Genomic DNA, 23,357 nt, shown 5'->3' on the forward strand with positions numbered 1-23,357 from the left:
GATTGAGCTGTTTGCTCATCATCTCTAGCCCAGTACATTCAAACTCCCAAGTTCAGTAGTGCTTTACACTTCAGCCTGCTAGCCCAGCAGGATAAAAGGTTGAAATTCAAGTGTTGCCAGTAACACAACAAATACAGTAGTAGGGATGCAACTCCAAGTCCAAGTCTATGCAACTCTAACTGCTACTCTAATCATTCAGCATAAGACAAGTGTTATGCCATATTTGAGTCTACAATAAATACCTGAATATAAACTTGTTTCCTGGGAAGAGTGGGGACACAAAATGTAACAGACGTGCACAGAGCAAAAAAAAAACATATAATTTTGCATATGCCCAGAAACACAAACACCTTCTATTTACTACGTACACGTTTCAGCCTCTCACTGCCAGGCACAGGAATGTCGTCTATGAACTGGTTGAAATAGAAGCACCAGTGAACCTGCCTCCTTCATGAGGACATCTATGGAGGCAGAAGGCTGGCAGGTCTGACATTCATAGCATTGTCAGTGAAAACCAACAGCAAGGAGGATACAAAGACTCCACCTACACAAGAGTCCCAAAGGAAAGCTGCAGTCGAAAAGAACAAGCCAGACTGAATTTCAAAGTCAGAAAGGATTACAACTTGATCAAAAACAGAAACAGTCCACTACTGCTGTTACTAAGTTCCATCTGCAGAACATAGTCCACTAGCTCAAGACCCTGTACTATCCAAAACACACAGATGCCAGAATACAGCTACCTGAATTCCTCTCTTAACCTTATCAAGAGCCCTGACTACACACTTTACTGACTAGCAAGGCTGTGGAGGACCAGATATTGAGGATAACCACAAGAAAATTCTTCCCACTGCTCTGTTTTCCCAGATAATTTCACATTCTCTCTGTGCCTGTTGTCTCTGCACCACATGTTTTTTAGTAAATCAGCTGAGTTCTGGCTACCTGTCCTGAAGGACTACAATTATTTCCTCAGCAGTCTAATATTTCATGCTTAGGCATTCCAGCAGTCTAATGCTGACTAACATGCACCCAGAACCAGATATTCACAGCTTTCCAACATTGCACATATAAATTCTTTATACTCTCCCTTCTCCCAGAAGTTATTTGTAGTTACAATTTAGGTCTCTTAGACGAGTAACAGTAATTGTACTTGAGTCTACAGTGATCTGTACCTGCAAGAGCAGAAGGGCAACCTAAGGATACACTAAAAATCTTATCTAGATTGTTTATTTGCACATATCTGTACATTCCACCCTGAGATGTGTCAAATACCCTTCTATGTGTTTTGAATATAGATTCTCAGTTAACAGCTGGAAAGTGGACACAACCTTATTATTGAGATGGAATAACTAAATGAGGAAACAAAGCCAGGACAAAGCAGATTCTTAAAAATTGCCTTGATTTTTAGATGGCAAAAAGACTAGTGCTTTGCATCAATTTTTATCTCTTTAGTCAACAATGGAGAGGGGGAAAGGCAGAAGACTGAAAACACAAAAGAAAAAAAAATAAATTTAAATAGATAAAACAATGTAGGATCACAGTTTGAAAAGATCACAAAACAGTAGCCTTTTCAAGAAAAATAGTCATAAACATCAGTAAGAAACTAGAGAACAGAGAGGAAAAAAAAGGTATGTAAACCCAATAGCAAAGAAAAAAAAGCCATATCTACAACTCATAAGCCTATTCTAACAACACACAGAAATTTCAGTATGAATATTCTGAGGAATTTATCTGTCAAMATACATTGGAAGTAAAAACTGAATAAATAACTTCTATAGGCCAACAAAAAACAACAAAAAATGCATCAATAGCTAAGCCTCTATCAAAGCACCATCTGCCTGTATCCTATTGTTCAGTTACACTTGTAGCAACCCTTTCAAAAGAGATCCACATAAAACCAGTAGGTAATAATAAACAATGTTCAAAATTCAATCCTTGGATGATGCATTCTTGTCTTGTCATGATTATGACAATCTTTAGCAAACTGATACAGCCTGAATTGACAAAATAAAATAAAAAAGCTCTTCTGAATATCTGAATACTCTTTAACTCCAGCAAAAGGGCTGTACAGGCTCACAGCCCTCGTGAGTATGTCAGGGAGGGGAATTTGGTGAGGAAGGTGCTTTTGTCAGAAATATCAAGAGGGGGGCACAGAAAGGGAATTGAGGATTAGCTGCCACCCTGTGGATTGAAGGCATGTCTGCACTGTAGAAACCTTTTGTATCATACTCCAAGGAGAAACAGGAGGGAAACAAGAAGTCATTTGAAATAGGAAAAAATAAATATGGGACCAAAAGAGCAAGATCTCAAAGAACTGATACATGACTTCCTTTAATGGGTCTTCACAAAAGAGAACGTAAAAAAGGATATCTTGTAAGAGTCTGAGTAACAAAGCAAGCACAACATGAGATCAGGATGCCTTGAGGCTCCTACCTGTAAGCCATTAAACTGCAGCAAGTGACCAAACCTTTATGACTCTACCAAAAAGCAATTAAAGAATTCAGCCCCTCTCTCCCCCAAGCATTCCAGGCTTCAGAGCATAGGTAAAAAGCTGACAGTGTCAGGAAGAGGCTTCTCCAATAGGTGTGTTAATTCCACACTATCATTATGGACTGAGTAGTATCAAAGGCAGGAGATTGCATTGCTGGACCAGTTCAGTGTAGGCTGGCAATTTCTGTGTTCTTTCCTTTTCTGAAGTAATGGCTTTAGAGCACCACAACTGCCCTGCTGATTGGTATGAGAGCATTATAGAATTCCTGTGGCCAATGGTAACAAGAGTTGGCTTTTACATGAAGTTTTAATTCTATGTAATTCAAGATATTCACTGCTCTAAATTAGCAAATTATAGCAGCAATGAGACAGCCTTCTGTGTTTTCCATTCTGTTTCCCAGATTCCCAACAGGACCTAGGAAAAATAGAAAGCTTAGAAATTTCTGTGATTTAGCTTTGGCTACATTCATATCCAGCACCCCCCCTTGTAAAAGGAACATTGAGTGCAGCTAGTGTAGAGACTTTTCATTTGCTCTATGCTGGTTTAGTCTTGAGGGCCCCCTCCATCTCCTTCCAGGATCTTCTTTAGATTTTAGGCTTCTGGATTTCTTATTAATCTCACTCTTTAAATCATTTCTAAGAAGTTTTTCCTGTAATGCAATACAAGCTCCTGGACTCTCAAATGCTTCAGGGCAAAGCACAATATACAGTTAAGATTTAGCACCTGCATGTAAGCTCAATGTTGTTTATTTAACTGTTTGATCATATGGTGGAAAACAGCAGGACAGAAACACATCAAATTCTTCTTAAAATTTGACAATAAAGAAAGAGTGTTTGACCCTCTTCTAAACTCTCTTGCTCTTTCCTACAAGAGCCTCCTTGTACACCTTGGACCTACTTTTTGTCCATAAATTTTCATCTATGATGCCCTAGATAAGAGGCGGCTTCTTTCTCAAAATCACAAAGAATCTCAGACTGWCTCTCTGTGTGTCTACTAGGATTCCCATACATTATGAAATGCAAGGTCAAACATTCATGTGCCTCCTGCTGCTTCCTGAAAAACAGTTAGAGGAAAGAATGTGTCCTAATGATGAGAGGGGGGAACAGTCAAGACTGACATTATCATTCAAAATCATACAACTTCATGATCAGACTATTTGGTGCAATTGTCATAACAAAACCCAAATTTTGTTGACACTGCAGTCAGGATCTGGAATACCAAATGAAGTTCTCTGGAAAGCATGCATCTCTCTGACCCTAAAACATTTGAGCTGTTAATGCAAGTACGTTAGTGTTCACCACAATAATAAATTCACTGGCCAGCTAAGCAATTAGAAGGTATCTAAGTCCCACCTCACAATCAAGTCGTAACGCCACATTCCTCCAGTGGGAGAGGTGTCAGTATAAAGCTCTTCAGACAAAAAAAAAATCCCTTTGGAAAAGTGCGTCCAGAAGAAACCAGCTGCAGCCCTCTGACTCCATAGCAGTCACAGTTCTCTTCTGAGGATGTGCTGAAACTTCCTGGGGAATTCCTACTTAAAAGTCAGCTCTCATACCATACCTCAAAACCATCTCTTTCATTGTAGGCTATGAGTTTATGCCACTGGTACATTCCCAATGTGTTACCACTTCATTTAGGCTACTGTTATCCACTCTGCAACAAAGATCATTAAATAATTGAACTCAGATTCAAAGTTTTATTTTCTCAACCCCTAATGAAGCCAATGGGAATTAGACACAAAACCCAGTAACAGAAATGCCTGGGACATTCATTTTCCCTTCCAAAATAACTTCAGTGAAGTAAACTTGTTTTGCTTCTCAAAAAAGCATGATGCACCTCTCTTGCTCTCGCTAGGTATTTAATAAGCCTAGATACTAACAGATACTATCTGTTTTGTTTTCCTCATTTGAAGATTCTGCTGCCTCTTGGGAGCCTGAGTCTCTCCACAGAGAAACTCTAGGAAAGCCTGCATGTTTTCTCTATACCATTCTCTCTCCCATTCCCCTAAAAGTTATTTCAGTAAGTGACTGGTATAATAACTGTGCACTAAGTATTTTTTGTTCAGGACAGTACAGAGCTGTCTGCAGCACAATACTGGATTTTTGGAAATGCTCCCTCAGCCCATGGCTCGAATCAAGAATTCTCATATTCCTTTAACAGAAAGTGGTTTAAGAAGGAACTTGGGTTTGCAGAGTACCACATCTTGTACACGAGCTGTAAAGGCAATTTAAAATGCCAGTGCCAATAACAGGGTTTGCATCTCCTACCTCTGTAATGAACTATCTACTCGCAGTGATGAGATTTGTGTCATTACAGACCACTTCATGAAATCTTTGCAAGTAAACACTGAGTCACTAATTAACTTCCAGCTGTCAATAAGGTGTCGCTAAGTCAGTGTTGCCTAGACTACACAAATAGAAAGTTTTCTGAGTCTGAGTTCCTGAACTTTACACTTTACTTTTCAGTGTGACTGTGTGCAGAATAAGCAGATAGAGGGAGGAAACCCATCTGAACAAGACACATTATTCCAGTTGCATCATTTGGGAATCAACTGCAATCTGTAATTTGGGGGGGGGGTATAAGGCAAACAGAGTAAGCAACGTTACTAAGATATTAGTAACAGTTAGAGAGGGCAGTTAGAGAGTCAATACTTTAGCCTGGTGACTGTTCAAAACTCCTATATGAAATCAAGGATTAGGAATTTGATTTGAAACGTAGTTCCATTAATAAACAGCTAAAAAAAATACATATCTAAATCATGAACAGAAGTGTTCTTTCAGTAGCTGATCCATCAGCGGATCAGCTCACACTGGCAAATAATTTAAAGTAATTTCAGATCTCACTCTAAGTATCGAAGTACTTTTTATAGAAAAATCCCTTGTACCCATGTGACCCTGCATAGTTAAAAAAAAAAAAAAAAAAAAAAAAAAAAAAAATGTTTTTACTAAAATTTTTAAACACTAAAAAAAAAAAAAAAAAAACACCCAAAAAAAAAAAAAAAAAAAAAAAAAAGTCAGTGTTTGTCCTGAAATACTTACACACTGTAAATTAGGCTGACGATTTACCAAGAACAAAAAAACACACACACACAGAAACACACAAACAAGCCTCCATCAGCACTTCCTAATGGTAACTCTCTGCTGCTATGGTCACAAATTGCCATAGATTAAAATTGCTTCTATTTTCACATAATACAGATCCAACTGAAAGAAACTACTCATTCTTACCAGGAAATTCTACTGAAAATAATAAAATTCTAAGGATAAATTAGAGTAATGCTACTGAAGYGCACACACAAACACACACACACAGAGGAACTGTTTAATTGCAAACAGCAAATCACAAGCATAGCCATTTACACAGCTGCTTCCACGACTGTGATCTCAGCAAACCTCACGGAAAGTAGTTCAACTACAAAGCCCAGTAAGCTCAAAGGGCCTTTCAGACAGGGGTTAACTGCAGTAGTACTTCACGTTTCTCCATTAAGGCCCCCTCCCCCCCTCCTTTTTTTTTTACTCTTTCTGAGCAGGACCTAACTTCACCCTCAAACATGGAAGATGCTGATGTTCAACCACTCATAACTTAGCTAACGCCACACGGGTCTCTAGTCGCCAGTTTTCCCTGATTGTATGTTGTGCTCATGTCCTCTGGTGGACAAAAAGCAATTCACAACTCAGTAGCTTACCGACTTTAAATTAGCACTGTGCTAACAGAAACTCTGTCACAGAACTATAGAATCAAAGTCACGCATTGCTATGAAGTCTCTAAATTGGACATTTCAAGGAAGCTCTTTCAGTCATCTTCAGCTGGCTAAATCTGCTTCAGCCTCTCCACATTCTCACTGGGCTCTAATTCAACCAACCCTGTCTTGTCAGCATGCCTGAATTTAGACATGAATTCATGGTCACATGTCAGAATAAAAATTTCATTTATCTCTATGTGACATTCATAATAATACAACAAGGAGTCCAAATTAAGGAATCCATCAACTGTGTCCCATCCCCAAAAGGCAGCCGCACTAGGTTTGAAAACTGGATAATTTACCTCCTAATTTTACAAAGTCACCAAAAAAATTCAACTTGCTTTCTTCTTGGCAAGTCACTACGCATTACTCGAGATAAAAGTTTAGTTTCCTTGTATGTATTTTTTTTAATCTAATCTCTAAGACAAAGAACTACGTGAAGCGATTGTATAGGTTATTCAACTGAGAGAATACACCAGTGCCAAATTTGCCAGCTTTGTTTTAACCGAATCCCACTATTTTTTGTTGTCATTTTATTGATTGCAAACAGAAAAAGGTTTAATTTCCTTTTTTCAGTCATCATTGGGGATTTTTGGCATCCTTCTTCAAGGTTAGCCATTGCAGTTCTCTCAGTTGCATCTTCACACATCCACCTTCCCAGACTTCGTCATCAGAAGATATGATCTTCTATGACTATACTCTCTTAATGAGATGAAGTGACCAGTGTTAACCCAATATTCCAATTAAGGCTCAGCATCAGAGCACTGCAGGTGCTGCAGTGCACACTGAACAGAGGTTTTCCTTAAAGCACTGGGTGCAGTGCTCCCTACACCCTGCTCCTAAAAGCGATTAGAGTCAGTTGGGATTAACTAGTTAGCACAAATAGTTAAAAACATTCTTTCAAACGAGTCCTCTCTGATCTCCTTCAGTTGTGTTCTTCTGACATTCCACACTATTTGACCCATTTTTGACATAGCTGCTCTGCTTTCGCTGGGAATTTCTGAAAACAGCCAAAAATTAATACTTGCACTCTGATGAAAGCTACTCCAATCTATTCAGGCTCTTAAGAATCAAATGCATGTGCAGGAATGTTACTCTAGGAAGAAAGGAGAAATTTGGTAAAACCAGTGACTTCAGATGGAAGACACTTGAATAACCCCTTCTAGCRGGAATTTCAGCCTTTGTTACAGAGGCTGCTGAACTACCTTTCACCCACTCCTGTTTCCTTTTTTAACTCACAGATTTGTTAGGGAATATTCATTCAGTTCTTCCAGTCTTGACAGAATTTTATTACTATAAAATTTTAATACTAGATTAAGATGTTCATATTTTAATCTCACTTTCCTCTCCTGAAATGTGCCATCTGTGCAGTAGAAATCCTTTAGCACTCATATATGCAATTCTGTTGCTTACTGCCACAAACACTAACACTACACACCAGCTAACCTCATCAATTCTGCTACACAATGAAAAGAAAGAAAGAAAGAAAGAAAGAAAGAAAGAAAGAAAGTCATGCCCTTGTAGAAATTATCACTAGACAACATAAAATACTACACATCAGCAGAAGTGCTTTTTACTCTCTTTTTGGGAACAGTTTTCAATACATTCTAACATACATCTACTGTATGCCACAGAGGCATTACCAACAAAGCTCCAAGAAAAAAAAAGTAGGGTCTCTCACTCCCTGATAGTACAGGGATGCTCTATACCCATCTCCTGCATGGCAGTATATTTTGTCTAAAAGCTGAGAAACAGGCAGAAAACTTCAAATTTACCTACTGTTGCCAAAGAAATACAGCTTATAGGAAGTTTCTATTTTCAATTTGGACAAATGGCTAGGAAAAAGGTGTCTGTACAGATACTGAAATTGGTTGTCATAGCCAAATCAATGTAATGTAGATATCTATTGCTGGCATTTGCAGAGAGCTGTCAGGCTGATCAAGGTTAGTTAGTAGGTTGAGATTTGCTGTAGGTAGACTCCTTTGTACCAGTACTAATTTATGTGAACCTAAACCTGCTATTCCCACAATACTGAAATGAAGACATACTCTTGACAGTACAGTTTATGGTTAAATGCTTGTCATTCAGCCTCAGTTCCCTACAAAGAACACAACTCAATTCCCTATCTTTGATGACTCAGTATGGCAATGCACTTTTACTGCTGCTATAAATCCTCCAAGTACAGTCTGAAGTACTTACATATTACAGAAGGCTCAGACTCTTGCTGCTTCATTCAGTTTTGCAGCCCTCCCACAGACATTACTTCTAACATTATTTGGTTAAACATAGAATACTCCTGTCCAAAGGGTTGGCAGTAGGTAGATTGCAGCCAAAACCAACTTCAAGGAAAGGGAGACAGAGCAAACTATGCTAACAGTAACATGCTTAGGTTCCACCTGGGTCTCAGCCTGAGGTCTTGTTGTACAAGACACTGTAGGACGCTAGGCCATAAGACTGGATAATGAGATAACAGGAAAAGGCTAAATTTTGGCTTTTAAATAAGGCATTTTTATGTCTCTACACTCAGCAAAATGTAATCTTTTACTTAATGTAAGGAAATATGAGAACCATAACTAGGTCATGAGAGGTCAGGAGTAGAGAAACAGAGCAGACAAATAATGTTTCATTTGCAAGGGGTTTATGGAAATGTTTTGGGGAAAGCAGCAGCAAAGACCTAAATTTACCTGCAATGTTGAAGAAAAACAAAAGTAGGTGCACATTTTTTCTGCATTCTATACTATTTTGATTCCAGCTCTTCATTGTAAGTAGGAAAACGGCAGTTCTGACATTGAACTTCGSGATTCTACAGATGTCTGTGTATGAGTGTAGCAAAGCTCAGAGGTTGGTTCATTGTTCTGGTCCAAAAATATGGCTGGTGAGGGAGAGGGGAGGGAAGTGAACATAGGCAGTTTCCCAGATGAATGCTTCCTTTGGAGCTCCCTGCTAGTACTTCCCCAGTATAACACATCTACAACAAAATGACGTAAGATACTTGATATTCATCCAGTCCTCCCTGCAGTCTATATGACTACTGAGAAAGAATTCAAACTTTATTGCTGTGATGTGATGAAAGGTTCAAGAGTTTGAATGCATGTTGTTCAAGTCCAGCTTAGACAGGTAAGACACAGAGTCAGAGGTGCTGCAAGTGAGAAACCAGCCTCGAATCCATATGGTCCTTGAGGCACAGAAGGAATCAGTGATATTTCCTGGACAAATCTTTACTGTACATAGCCCATTTTCTGTCCTAAACTGTAGCACCGCTTCTCAGCTGCTATGCAAATTTATTGTTTTCAGTTACCATTCAAACCAACTGTTCTCACAAACAAGTTGCTCTGGACACCTCTTAACATCTCCAGGCTTGATTTAGCATGTTCATAACAGTATCTAGAAATAACATAAATTGAGTCATGTTTACAGTTTCTTGTAATAGTGCCAAATGCCAGAGAAAGAGTGACCAAACATCCTTTCCCCTCAGTAACACTAAAGCATATCCCCACATGGCATATGCATATATGCACATACAGGCTCTTAAACATTAAATTCAGTAGGCTTCAGAGCAAATATAGAGTACACAAACTCATACAGTTTTAGAATACTTTGCTGGTTTTCCATATATATGACTTCATAGGGCAACTCAGAGAGTGCCACAAGATGTCTCAACTAGAGAAGCAGATTATGGATTCCTGGTGGGCTGAGCAAGAAAAACTAGAGTATTGACCAGTTGCACACAGCAATGTGGTTCAGCATCTCACCAGTGAGTTGCAGAGTAACATAATAATACAGTGTTCCCATTAGAAAGAAGGGTAAGAATATTGTTTAGATTTCTCTCTTCAGAAACAAGCTGCACTTTCTAGCATCATATGCAAGTCTGGAAAACAGTTAGGAAAACCCAGCTCAGTTTAACAGCTGCTGTCAAACATACAATGACATTTCACATTTAACATGCAAGTCTCCTTGGTACAATGCTCTGTGCAGATCTGAGAACCAGCAGTGTGTTCCGTAATTATCCCACTTTCATCCTAAGGCACTGTATGTCCTACTGATTAAAACAGCAAATTAAATAAAACTCAAAAGTATCAACTTCTGGAAAGTCAGTGTTCTCTGGAAATCTTGCTTTTCATTGCAGAAATGTCACGGCCATATATTGTGAACAAGTCATACTTCCAAGAGGGATGTATAATGACAGCCCACCACTGYGAAAGGACAATGAATAGAACACACTGCACTAAACTGGGGGAAGGTGTGTTTTTCTGAGAACAAGCTCTCCAATTTTAAGAACTCTAGCATCTCCTTCTTTAATATTCCCTCTACTTAAAACCTAGTCTAAAAGAAATCAGTCCCCCTAGACCCTGGGAAATGTAAGGCTAGAGAATCAGAAACTCCCTAGAGAACAGTAAGAAATCAAGATATTTAGCTGGAATGGTGGGATCAGGATCTTAAAGTAGTCTGCTCTCTCTTTTCCTTTTACTTACCTACCCAGGAGAGGACCACCAAGGGAGAAAACATTCTTCCCTTTCATGGAGCAAGTCATTATTTTTTCAGAAGGGAAACCAGGTTTCACAGTTTTCTTTTCCAAATACAGAACACAGACTCATAGTATTATAAAGTGTGGAGGTATGACATTTCCTTTTGAAGGAAAGTCATGGCTTTACTCTGTATCTTGTGGTGTAGGTACTTTTGAACAATTTTTAGGCACACAACCTTAAAAATGTTGGGTTTCATTTTCTCTTATTGTGTTTTTCTCTGTGCCTAGGTGTATTAGGAGAGGGGTATAAACACTGAACACAATGGGTTCTACTGTGAGGTGAAGATTTAACCATTTGCTTAACCGCACAATGAAGCCCACAGAAGATACTGAATAGGAGCTACATTTTAGCATTTTCTGCTGAAAAGACTGAACAACAGCTGCTAAAAGCATTTTACCAAAACAGCACATTCAGCACTCTCATTAACAAGAGAAATTCTATGTATGACCATGCCATCCAGTGCAGAACTGCATCTAGAAACTCCCTAAATTATCACATAGTTGCTGGCAGATCTGCAGAGGCTTTGATCAAGCATAGCCAAATCTAGCAGTCACTTACATTTATACTGGAAGAACACCACAGTGGCCATGCTGACACTGCTCTCGCTCTGGGTAAGTTCTGCTGCCTGACTCATCAGGTTCATATCTCATACTAGATGTAGTCCCTGATTCCACTCCAGACTCTTATGATAAGAATTCTTTTATTCTGACTTATATGGAAAAATTAAAACTGACCCATCCTCACCCACAGGCTAACAGCATTAAATATCAATGCTATGTAAAAGATATTCAGCATACAATCTAGTTCAGAAAGACATAGGTAGATCCAAACACCCAAATTAAGTCTGCAGAAATCCTTCCTGCATTTCGGAACAGGGAGAATTACTATAAATGAACTGATTCTAAAAAGTATTCTTGAAAGTCACAGTATGAAAACAGAGAAATCTGAGACTAGCACAACACACATAGAAGGAATGGGCAGGAAAATCAGCACAAGTCAGACTATCTAATTCTTTGCTTCCAAATCAAGTTCCTCACAATCATTTAATCAAAAGTTTGCTGTGGAGACTTTTATGTTAAAAAATTTCAAGTAATGTGGTCATAGAGGTACTTGGTTGATAAAGAATAATGGTTCTATCTTGCTCAATATAGTACAGTCTAGGACAGCAGTTCTTCACAACTGAATCTTCTATACATTCAGTGAGGACTTCCTCTCCTGTATTTTACCCATCATGTGGAAAGAGGGATTTCCCTTGGAAATAATTTCTACTTCAATACATGCAATTGCATGAACAATACCAGTGATACATGGATACATTGTTTGGTAACAAACTAAAGAGAGCAAACTACTATTTTTTTTAAAGCTCAAACCTAAAAGCCAAATCAAACAGATTTTGATCTTTTTGATCTGGGCCCTCAAAGGACTTATGAATAATTTAGGACAAGCATTTCTGACAAGATGGAGGTTCCTGACACAGCCTGTAAAGCTACAAATAAAAGCAAAAATAACTGTTTCCTTATTTCCACCCTCCTCCCCCCCCAAAATAGCTAGGCAATTCGTAAAAATTTGCCACCAAGACATTGGAAAACAAGCAAAATTTCAGTCCCCATCTTCAAAGTTACAAACTTTTGAAGGGATGTCCTTTAGGGCAGAAATATGTGTGCAGCCTTAATTGCAGAAGTGCTTCTATGCATTGTCAGCAGCAAAACACTAGGGTACAGTGTCTTCACCACAATTTCAGAAATACGACAGCAAGAGACACAGGCAAACAATGCCTGCACCTAGAGCCAAGAGTAGTCTTCAGCTGGGAAGGAGAAGCCAGATTCCTTTGATCACTAGCTCCAGTAAAGATTAAGACAATGGAGTATTTGTTCAGCAAGTGATATTTATAATGGTGGCCCCCCATTATGTAACTCAACAACAGCAGCTCTACTCATCTCATAAATCCCCACYGAACCTGCTTGTATGTGTACAGGGAATCTCCCCTTAACAACTCTCAATAGATTAGAATCTAGGATGGCTTGGCATGACTCCAATTTTCTCTGCAGTGCTGCAGTCTCACTCCCACAGAATAATACTCTACTTTCAGTGTAGTTCTGTCTCAAGTGTTGCATATCGCTCATGCCTCAGGACATTGGTAAATATGGCACATGGTCAGACAGAAAAAAAATTGTTCAAGAGCTGGAGTAGGATGAAGTAAGAGGACTGATTAATCCCAACACTGTGCCCTACCCCCTCTCTTCTTCCCCCGTAAATGTAATCCCAGGATTAGTGAACTTCATACTTCAACTGTTTTTTCACTTTTCATGCTCTGAGGACTGGCTCTCCTAAAGCAAAGAGACAAGGGCTTCTTGATTTTTTCCAGGTATGTCTGAAGACTGTATTGAGCTAGGTTTTCCCCAATCATCATCATAATGAACGAATCTGTGGTAACAACTATCAGGATGAGGTGGAGTTCAGCCACTCCCYGCCCGCATTCTCCCTGCCCATCTTTCCTTCTCTCACTGATGTTCTTACAGGTATCAAAAGTGAACAACAGAACCTGAAATAAAATTCAAGCAGCTTCAAGGAGTAAATCAAAAACCTTACAGATGCCCCGCTTTCCTTCTCAATATTTAACTGTCACAAATACCTACATCTGCTCCATCACGCGTGCATATACTAGCACTTTTTCTTCATAACTCAGTTTTTCAATTCCCTCATTTGACTGTCTGGAAAAATAAAATAAAATAAAAATCGAACTCTTATCTTCCAGTATCAGGAACTGGAATCTGCCACATTCCTCCCAGAAGCTAGACCTTTTCGTGTTCAAAAGTACTCAGCACACATCATTTCAGTCCCCTCCTGAAAGAGGCTGGACATGACAGGTACTGGTCATTCTAAAACAGAATGAATTATATCGGGCACTTCTTAACCACACACAGCTGCAGAAGGATACCCAGAGCAAGGTAAGACATTTTGGGGAGCCACCTACCCCTGTGGAACTCCAGTGTCTAATATTTTTTCCAGCTTCTGTGCAATGGACGTCTCTAACCCTAGTCAGCTCTTCCAGCAAAGATTCTCCCCAACTAGAGTTATTCAGAGGGAATCCCAAAGCAACAGGCTATGTACAGACATATTGGCATTCCCTCCAACAGAGAGATGAAAAGGAGAAAATTCCAGAGGATGTGTATCCTCTACTTCATGTTCTAAATCTCAGCTTCCCCCTTGCCTGGGMATGAGCTCTACAAAGCAGTAGCTGTTATGTACATGAATCTCAGCTCTCTTCCTTTGGAGTTTCCCCTCAAAGGTGACAGGCAAATCCTGGGACAGAGACAGGTGCTGGGGAGGGGGAAGTCTCCTTAGGATGACTCAACAGAAGCAACAGAGCCTGCAGCTTTCTTCTTGGGCCGAGCTTTCACACTTCTTACTGGAAGCTGAGGAGAAAGAAAGAGCCATCTTACATTAGTTTACTTCAACACCTAGATGTTTAACAGAATGAAGAAAGGGTGCAGACGTATATGACATGTTACACAGAGTGCCCGATTACATTTAATGGTATCTTTTACACTGTAAACTCAGGGTCAACAGCACAACTTAACATAATGTTTTGCTGATTATTTTTCTCCAGATTTTTCAATTACTACACTTAGCCTGAAAAGCTCTACAACATGATATAGTCATATATCACTCTGCAGCTTAAAAAAAAGAAAGAAAGAAAGAAAGAAAGGAAAAAAAATAGGAGTCTGAATTAAGCCAAGCAAATAATGCAAGATGACCCCAAGTTAAAAGGGAGAAGTACTTTATCATGTATAAATCAAACCCCCCCCCCAAAAAAAAAAAAAAAAAGACTTAAAGTAAGAGCAAAAACCTGGGAAGCATCAGCTTGAAGAGCATATTCCACAAATCATACCAGCTCTGAATGAAAAGATCATTAAACTGAAATTGCTCCAAGACACAACTGCATTCATTTTTATGTACATTATGTTTCAATGATATGAATATAGGCAGCTCATGCCCATCTGAATACAGCTGCAAGTATCTTGGGCCATAGGAAGCAACAGCTCAATGACCAGTTACCCAAAATTCAAGAGGACAAAACACATCTATATGGGCCCCAAATGATACTTTTACTAAATCAAACATGCAGAAGTCCAGGRAGGCTTAAGAGGGTATGGAACATTTGCATTTTAGATGAGCAGAAAGTAGCTGTCCCAGGAATAAAGGTCACAGTAGTATAAGAATATAGAAGCTAGACATTTGTAGAGTAGGTGCCCCTGCAGACAGCAAGTGCTCTCATGTACGACTTTACTAGCAAAGACTTAGTCAAGCAAAGTTTATACATAAACAGCTTTTCAACTCAGTGAGACTGTGAAGCCAGAGCCTTCCAACAAAACTCTGGCTTCACAGTCTGTACTGAAATCAAAGTCTGTACTGAAAATAACTTGCACAGTAGCTCACCTCAGCTTTTGTCATCTTCTTAGAAGCTTTGAGGCTCTGGGTACGTTTAGGCAGTTTGTCTCCTGCATCTTCATCTGACGGATCTGTTCTAGTCTCAGATGGGGTTCCATTAGATCTCTGTGCCACACTGCTCTCCTCTCCTGAGGAGTAACAGGAAGCTAAGGAAAACAGAAAGTTTTATCAAAGACTTTTGAAAAAAACACAGCAAATCTCAAGTGGCAAGTCATTAAGGAGCACATGGAGGAGAGATGTCAACAATCCTTACAAAAAATAACCTAAGTAAAGAGATGCGTTAGAAGATGGGAGGGGACTAGGTAGCACAACACAACTTCCTCTAGATAATTTGCAATTCTGTAGTCCTTCTGGGACTCAAAGCATGAAGTCCAGGGATCTCCTCGCAGCTCACCGTATGAGGACTCACAGAATGGAACAACAGTTGTGTACTATACCTGAATCCTCAATCGTTTCAAGGAGACTGCCACCAGAGGGCTGCAACTGTGGCTCGTGGCTTCGCAAATGCACAGTATCCTCATCCCGGATCAGAGTGAGGTCCTGCATGCTGAAACTTCGCAGTTTCTCAGACAAAACGCCCTGGCCCTAAGAGGACATGAAAATTAGTATCAAGTCTAGTGTTAAGTTAATTAGTGTTAGTCTCCTTTGTCTTCACCAAGATAATCTCATAGAGGATCATTCAGAAGTAGGAAGGTACCCCATTCCCCGCTAAGGTATTCTGAAAAGAATAGAGAAGGGAAAAAGAGAAGTAAGTTCCCATGACCAACAACAAAAAGGCTAAAGCAAACTCCATTCCTCCCCTCCCTTCTGTAAGTCAGACTTACAGACTCTTTTTGCAAGTCAAGGGACAGGATTCCCTTCATGTAGGAAGAGACAAGAAAAAAGGAAAAGTTGACTGGTCTGAACAAGTACCAGCATCATTAACATTCCCAGCAGCTAGTGCTGTGGGTCACAAAGCTAAGTTGCTGGGGAACTTGTGCACATCACAGAAGCTTACAGCGTATTTGTACTACACAGGTGTGGCATTACCTTTGCAGCTGCAGTAACTGCTGCATTGGCAGCCAGGTTTAACCCTCTCTTGCCAACTCGCATCATGGTTTCATAGCTCTTGTCACGAGCCTGAGTGATATATTCATCAATTTCCTAGGAAGGCAATGGGGAACACAGCATTTAGGTCCTAGTCACAAATATGAGCAAAGTCCCCCCCCACCATGTTTACAAACACAGAGCTCATCAGGATCCTTTTACCAAGGCTACCAGCATCAGCAGCCATTGATCAAGTACCTGTCTTTGCTATTTATAGAAAGCTTGCAAATGCAACTCTGATTTACAGAAAGCTACCTCAAATTATAGCAACTGAAACAATGCACTTGCTTATACTGAGAACACGAAAGAATAGCCTGGCTACAGAATATGATGCTTTTGTCACAATTCAGTGAGCTTAACCACAGAGAGTGACTATATGGGCTCATGGCACTGGATTAGTCAAACAAGCTTTCTAAGCATGAGGGAAACAACTGGCTATATTGTCATCCTCAGTAAGCTGCAGCATGACATCTTTATGACAGAGACAGAATCATTCTACATCTGCTAATGTCAGCACAACTATGACTCACACATTTCAATTTTCATTATGGCATAACTGAATCAGAAGTCAGTCAACTTCCAGACAGGTTAGTATCTTCTGACAACAAGCAAGTACCTTCTCCTTATTGGAGAGCGTTGGGTGCACAAACTTCCTGTAGAGGACACTGGAACCCTTGGTGTAAGGGGACAGCAGCCAAATCACAAATGCGATTTTCAACTCGAAATAAAAAGGAAACCTGAGAGAAAGAAAGAGAAGAAAAAAAAAGAGAAAGATAGAGAAGGGGAATCAAGATCAGTACAGAGGCAGAGGGAGACAACTGGTAGAGAGCAGCATAGGCAGAAAGAACAAAGGAAAGAGTAAAGACTCAGAAAAAAAGAATCAGTATGTCATGTCAGAAGAGCAAAATCCTCTTTAAAACCTTATGACATACCTTCTTCAAGGGTCATTTAGTCTTTCATCCATAGCCATGAAAACTTCGTAAACAGGGCATCTCTTAGCCCTGCAAACACACCAAGTTACAATCTGATAGCCATTCTCACCATCAAGAAGTTTATTTAGAGACTGGAAGTTAATACTACAGTAGTTCCTTCTCATTTTCCAAGGTTTACAACTCTTAAATTCTTGCTAAGGCTGATGGCTCAATTCCTAAAATCAGCAGGTGCTTCTCAGATGAGATACAAAAGGAGGATCAGTGTAAATGAAAAAGAGCTAGTAGCATGTAAGTCTCATCTTTAGCCTTCATTCAGTAAAGTCTCTGAGAAAGACAGCAGAGATTCAAGTACTTGAATGCAAACTTTCTATTGTATATATTAGTAGTAAGAGATTTTTGTTTTTAGTGTGCCATTTTTAGTATGTGAACAAGGCAAAGCTCTTGTATGTTCCAGATCTTTGTCTGCTTTTCAAAGTTCATGCAGGAAGAGACAAAACTGCTGAGCACTTCTGTAAGACAGATGTAGCCATATCATGTTTCTTTAAAAGATACAACTCAGACTAGGGTGAGTTGTTTCAGAGATACGTGCAAAGCACAAAGTACTTAAGCAATGAAGAAATTGAAGACTTCCTGTTCCAAAGGTCGGTTCAGTTGAAGATGTGAAACAATGACTTGTCAGTTTTGGAGGCCTCCATACAGATATTGCCAAGCATGACACACAGCACCGAAAAGCTTAAGAATTTGCTCTCTCCCACACCCCTGACAGTGGAAGAAATTCTCATCACATAAAACACCACTCAGAGCAGAGACACGCATCTGATCTGCTCCTCCATACATCAGCCTTGCAAAACAAAACAGATCCCTTCCATCTACTTTTTTCTTTTTAATGTGTCTTTTAGTTCATCATTTCCCAAATTCTACTAGTTCATGTAATAGCCTCTCATAAGTATTTTGTGCAATCAACGGCTGAAGACCATCTTATGGACCTTTCTTAGCTGTTTGCAGCTACAGGAAACAAAACAGCTAAGACAACAGCTGTTACCCACAACGTCTACAAACCTTCAAACTCTCTTCATGTGGGTTGAGAATGCCTAGAGGAGAGACAGAGTTTATTCTTAGCACTCTATCACTACTCCTCACTCTTTTTTTTCTATTAAAAAAAAAAAAAAGCAAGCCACCAAGATACTCACCAAGAAAGAACGATGTCCGTAAGAGTTTCTGCTGTCGTGAAAAAGGCAAACACAATCCAGTACATCATCCACTTCACCTACAAAAAGAGCAGTTACTCACTAGATATCCACCTGAATCCAGAGAGAAAGTAAAATGTCTTATCAGTAAAAATGACTCATCACCTCCACAAATTAGGATAAAGTCAACACAAGAAAGCAGGGTCACATTCCAGATGTTACATTAGTCTGGGAAAACACGTAGGGTTAATGTGCTGTAAACAGATAAATGAGTACCGATATACCAAAAAATGCCTGTCCTGTAGCAATATCATGATGTAACTAATCTTTTATTTGGGATCATAGCACTATTAAAAACGTGCAGCAGTTCACATTAAAAAGTTTTATTAATAAATTTTTATTAATGTAGTCATTACGTATGTGCAAATGTTTTAGTGCAGCTGTAGTCCTACATTTTCTTGATTTAAAGTGTTTCCTTRGGGAGAAACAAGACAGACATAGTATGTCTTTTACTTACTTACTAAATACACTTTTACGTACTAATAAGTATTCTTAGCCTTAATTATTGCTCCCAGAAATTACATGAGGGTCTTTTCTTTTTCTTAAATAAAGTCTCAGCAAGAGGGTCAAGAAAATAAAGATCACACCGTATCAACGCTCTTTTCTTGTTTAATCTCCAGTCTAGTTTACCAAGTATATTTAGTGCTATTACGACACACAACGTCCACCTCCCTACTTCCTCACACCTTTCTCTGAAGTAGAAAATATTTCTTTCAAAGTAAACACAAAATAACTCCTCCTCTTCCTCTTCCCCCCCCCTCAAATCTACTGGTTTTGTAACAAATTTCTCAGTTACAGGCCAAATAACAATATTCCCTAAGAACAAGCCAAATKATAAAACCTGCTACCCAAACGTTTCCAGTAGCAGAGTCAGGATTTTTACGAGGAAAGTGGACAGTCTTCAGTGCTGTCAAGAAGTAAAAACAAATGTGAGTAGCAGATAAGCAGAGACAGGATTTTTACGAGGAAAGTGGACAGTCTTCAGTGCTGTCAAGAAGTAAAAACAAATGTGAGTAGCAGATAAGCAGAGAAAGGAGGGCACCTTTGCTAAAAGCAAACTTGACTTTCAGTGTCAAGAATGGGAGAAATAATCTGAATTAGGTTAACCCTTGGATGCAGCAACTTATATCGGCCTTTGTACAGAAAAGGGTGTGAATTATGACAAGTGGAAGGCAAGCAGGATGACAGTGGGTGAGAGATTTCTTGAAAGCTACAGACCAGCAAATCTAACTTTTTATGGGGTTCCCACAAAGTTTCCAACAGGCCAAAACACTCAAAGAACTAAACTGTCAAGGATAAAAGGGAAGGGACTCCTGAGGATTAACAACTGTTTAAAAAATAGGAAATAGATAGGATTAAAAAAAAATAAATGGTCACTTTTCACAATGAGGAAAGCAACCAGTGGAATCCCACAGGAATCAGTGTTGAGATCTGCACTGCTCACCTTCATGAAAGGTCTGGAAAAAGTGTGAATATCAAGATGCTGAAATTTGCGGAAGATAATTTCCTGGGTAGAAAAGTAAGTGAGACCTGGTGAAGGGGCATCTATACTGATTGCTCTTCAGCTAGCCATTTTATTGCTGTGTCATTAAATGCAAAGCAATGATCGTGCAGTTTCTGCTTTCTCTTAGTGACCACTATTGTGGTTACATAAATTAGCTCCTACCACTCAGAAGGGGGCCACTGCAGCCAGTCTGATGAAACCACAAGCTCAATGCTCATTCGACTTTTAAAGTGCTAACAGAATGTTCAGGAACTGAGAAGAACAGAAAACATCATTATGTTATTGTTTAAACACACAGTGTGTTCACATATTTCAATACTAGACTCGGACACAGTTTTAGTTCTTGCGWTCTGTTGCTTCCTATCACCCTTCATCCTGCCCTCTATAGCCAAAAAAATAAATGTGCAGAAGCACCAATGGTACGGAACCATCTCTCCATGGAGAGGCATTAGATAATCTAAGACTCTTTGCTCTGCAAAAGAGAAAATGAAGAAAAAGGAGGATACAAAAGGAGTCTGTGAAATCAGAAATTTCCTAGAGAAGTTCAGTAGATGCTGAATATTCATTACTTTTTACAATAAGAGTTCAGGGAGCCAAATGAGAAGTGCAGACATTTAAACTCCCCACCTTCCCCCAGACACATGCTTGATTAAACCAGGGTATCAAGTGTCAAGAGTAAAGAAGGTTCGGGACATGATCATGGAAGATTAGTACAGGGAAACTACTGAATAAATTGGAGGAATCCATCTTTGCTCTGAAAGTCCATGAACTGCACATTACCAGAGCCAGAAGAAAAGATAATAGAGGAAGAATCATTGCTTTGTTTCCTATGAAGTTTGTAACGCACAGATTACAAACATTTTCAGAAACTGAGTCAAACCAAGCTGTATTTTTTTTGCCATCCATTTAAAATGAGTGAGGTCTTTGCCTCTCAGGTAATGACTGACAACTTCAGCTCACAGCCCATATGGAGTCTCCCCAACTTGTGCTAAGAACTTACATGATTTACTAAATACAGAAGCATAGCTGGAACGTAGATTTGACTAAAACTGTGGATTACATGCAAAAAGAAACAAATTGCCTCCTTTAAAAGCCTGAAATACCACAAAAAAATTATCATAGCTGCCCAAGAACTTRCAATAAATTGATTTGTATCATTAGGAGGGGAGAGGGAAAAAAAAACAGTAAGTTTGCACTGTGCTCTATATGATGCTATAGCTGGACTGCTTTTGATACCTTGATCTGTGTCAATGCAGTCTTCAGTACAATGCACTCTCTACCACAGCTGTTCCCCTGTAGTCCTTTCCCCCTACCTACATTGGTTCTTAAGCACTATGAGGCGGCAATAATACATGGACAGAGCTGGCTTTGAAAACATGCAGCACAGTATTCCAATTTTCCACTGACTTCTCACATGAAGAACCATTTGAACAGATATTATCCTCCTCCTTCCTTGTATTTAACAAAACTGTTCTTCTCTGTCTTTCCACTTTCGTTGAAAAATACAAATCCCTCCCAAGATTAATGTATTGGGCAGATGGAGTCCAACATCAAAATGCTCATTTCTAACGTAGCCTCTAAAGCAGAACAAATTTCTACGTAAGATCAGTTTTAGCAGTTCAAATACAGTATCTTGAACCAGCTTTGGTATTTTTACTTAAACCAAGAACAAATTCTTTGCTGCAGCAATCTAGAACAGGAGTTAAGAAAAACTCTATCAATAAAGCATGAATCCCACACTTCTCCATAAGGGCCCTAGGGCTTACAGCCAGAGAATTAGTTGACATTACTACTACGATAACTTAATGACACCCAAGTATTCTCTCTCACATCTTTTTAAATATCAAATTAGGGAAGATTTTTTAGCAATTTAGATATCATCTACCAAACGAAAATCACATCAGTACAACATTTGCATCTTGCAAGATGCATAGTGCTACGTGCCTCAGAAACTATCCTACCCACAGAAAATAACCACGATTCCTGTAARGAGTACCTACAAAGTCAAGTTCTCCATATTTACTAGGTCTCTGAACTCCAGAACAAGCATGTCAAATGGCATTTTTAAAAACAGAGGGTTTTTTTTTTCCTAGTTTCTCAACAGTGCCATTTGAAACCATGAAATCTGAGGCTATCATAAAGTTAATACAAATCCTGTTACTGGAACACAATCATTCCATGACTGACGCTCATGAGGCAAGCTAAAATTCTGGGTAAAATCTGCATTTGACTAAACAAATGACAGTCACAAACAACTGAGAGGAAAGAGAAGACGACGACCAAAAGAAGGCAGTAATAGGATTACATTGATAATTATGAAACCATAGCATCATGTGATTATTCTGATAGTTTCTTCTACCTAGTTACCATGAATAAACTTAATAGCTTAGGAAGGATCATGGTATTTGTGACCGAGAGTAGCAAAACAATCAACCAAACCAATCAACCAAAAAAATCAGCTAAGTCAGACATTATGCTTTGTAAATCTGTCCACTATGAGCTATACTGTCACCTCAGCAACAGCAGTTCTCAAAAAATGGTGGGCTAAATTGTAAGTCAACGCATAGGGCAAGTCTATGCAGTTCTAGCATATGGAAGGAGTATGAGACATAGTAAGACTAGATTCTGCAATATTTATTGCTAACATGTCATTCTGTAAGAGGCAAACCAAGCCAGGCGGACGAAGCACCACAGGCTGCCCCACAAACAGCCATGGTGACACAAYGGAGCAACACTGATGCGGGTGAACACCCTGTTCACCCACGTTCCCTCCGTGTCCCATGCGCCCACAGGCCTCGGAGCTCCGTGTGCACCAGCCGCCTCCGAGCGACTTCCCCCAGGACAAGGCGGCCACATCCCCGAGAAGCCTTTGGAGCTTTATGCTCCGCCGTCACAGCCGTGACGCTGACAGAGACAGAGAGGAGGAACAGACTCTGGGAAGACAGTGTCTTGGCCAACAGGAGTGCTGACCGCAAGCAAGGTTTATAGGAAGGCATAACCCGAGGGAAATTACTCATCTTTCTGAAAGAAAACAGAGGCAGCATCAGAAAAGCAGTAAAAGAAGCTGAGATAAGCGCAGAGGTGGAGAAAAGAATTCGTCGCTGGACTCTGAGATGTTTCCAGATCGCGCTGTTTTCTCCTGCTTCCCCTCCCTCACCCAGGGTCGCTTGGGGAAAACGCATTTCTGGTTTAAAAGCCCCCGTTTTGGGGTGTCGCCGCTCCTGGGCCTGCCGCGCCGCGCCACTACTCACATATTCCTTCACGTTCTTCGTCTTCACGGCCTTGTAGGAGGAGTACGCGGGGTAGAGAGTACCGAAAATCAGCCTGCGACAAGAACAGAGCCCTCAGGGCCGCCCGCCCGCCGCGCCCGCGCTCCCGGG

The 23,357-nt window shown here is 39.8% G+C and overlaps 1 protein-coding gene across 1 annotated transcript; it reads right to left on the minus strand.

Moving 5' to 3' along the window:
- Positions 1-8,851: 8,851 nt before the first annotated feature.
- On the minus strand, positions 8,852-23,272 carry REEP2 (receptor accessory protein 2). The gene is made up of 7 exons (XM_085312693.1): positions 23,229-23,272; positions 18,417-18,493; positions 16,911-17,031; positions 16,238-16,351; positions 15,646-15,793; positions 15,197-15,354; positions 8,852-14,172 (listed from the first exon to the last, which is right to left on the minus strand). Exons 2-7 carry the CDS (start codon positions 18,482-18,484, stop codon positions 14,098-14,100), a joined length of 684 nt encoding a protein of 227 aa, XP_085168819.1. The 5' UTR covers positions 18,485-18,493; positions 23,229-23,272; the 3' UTR covers positions 8,852-14,097.
- Between the last annotated feature and the right edge of the window lie 85 nt (positions 23,273-23,357).

This window comes from Rhea americana, unplaced genomic scaffold, assembly GCF_003343005.1.
Source record: "Rhea americana isolate MKP2758 unplaced genomic scaffold, rheAme1 scaffold_37, whole genome shotgun sequence".
Classification (NCBI taxonomy): Eukaryota; Metazoa; Chordata; class Aves; order Rheiformes; family Rheidae; genus Rhea; species Rhea americana.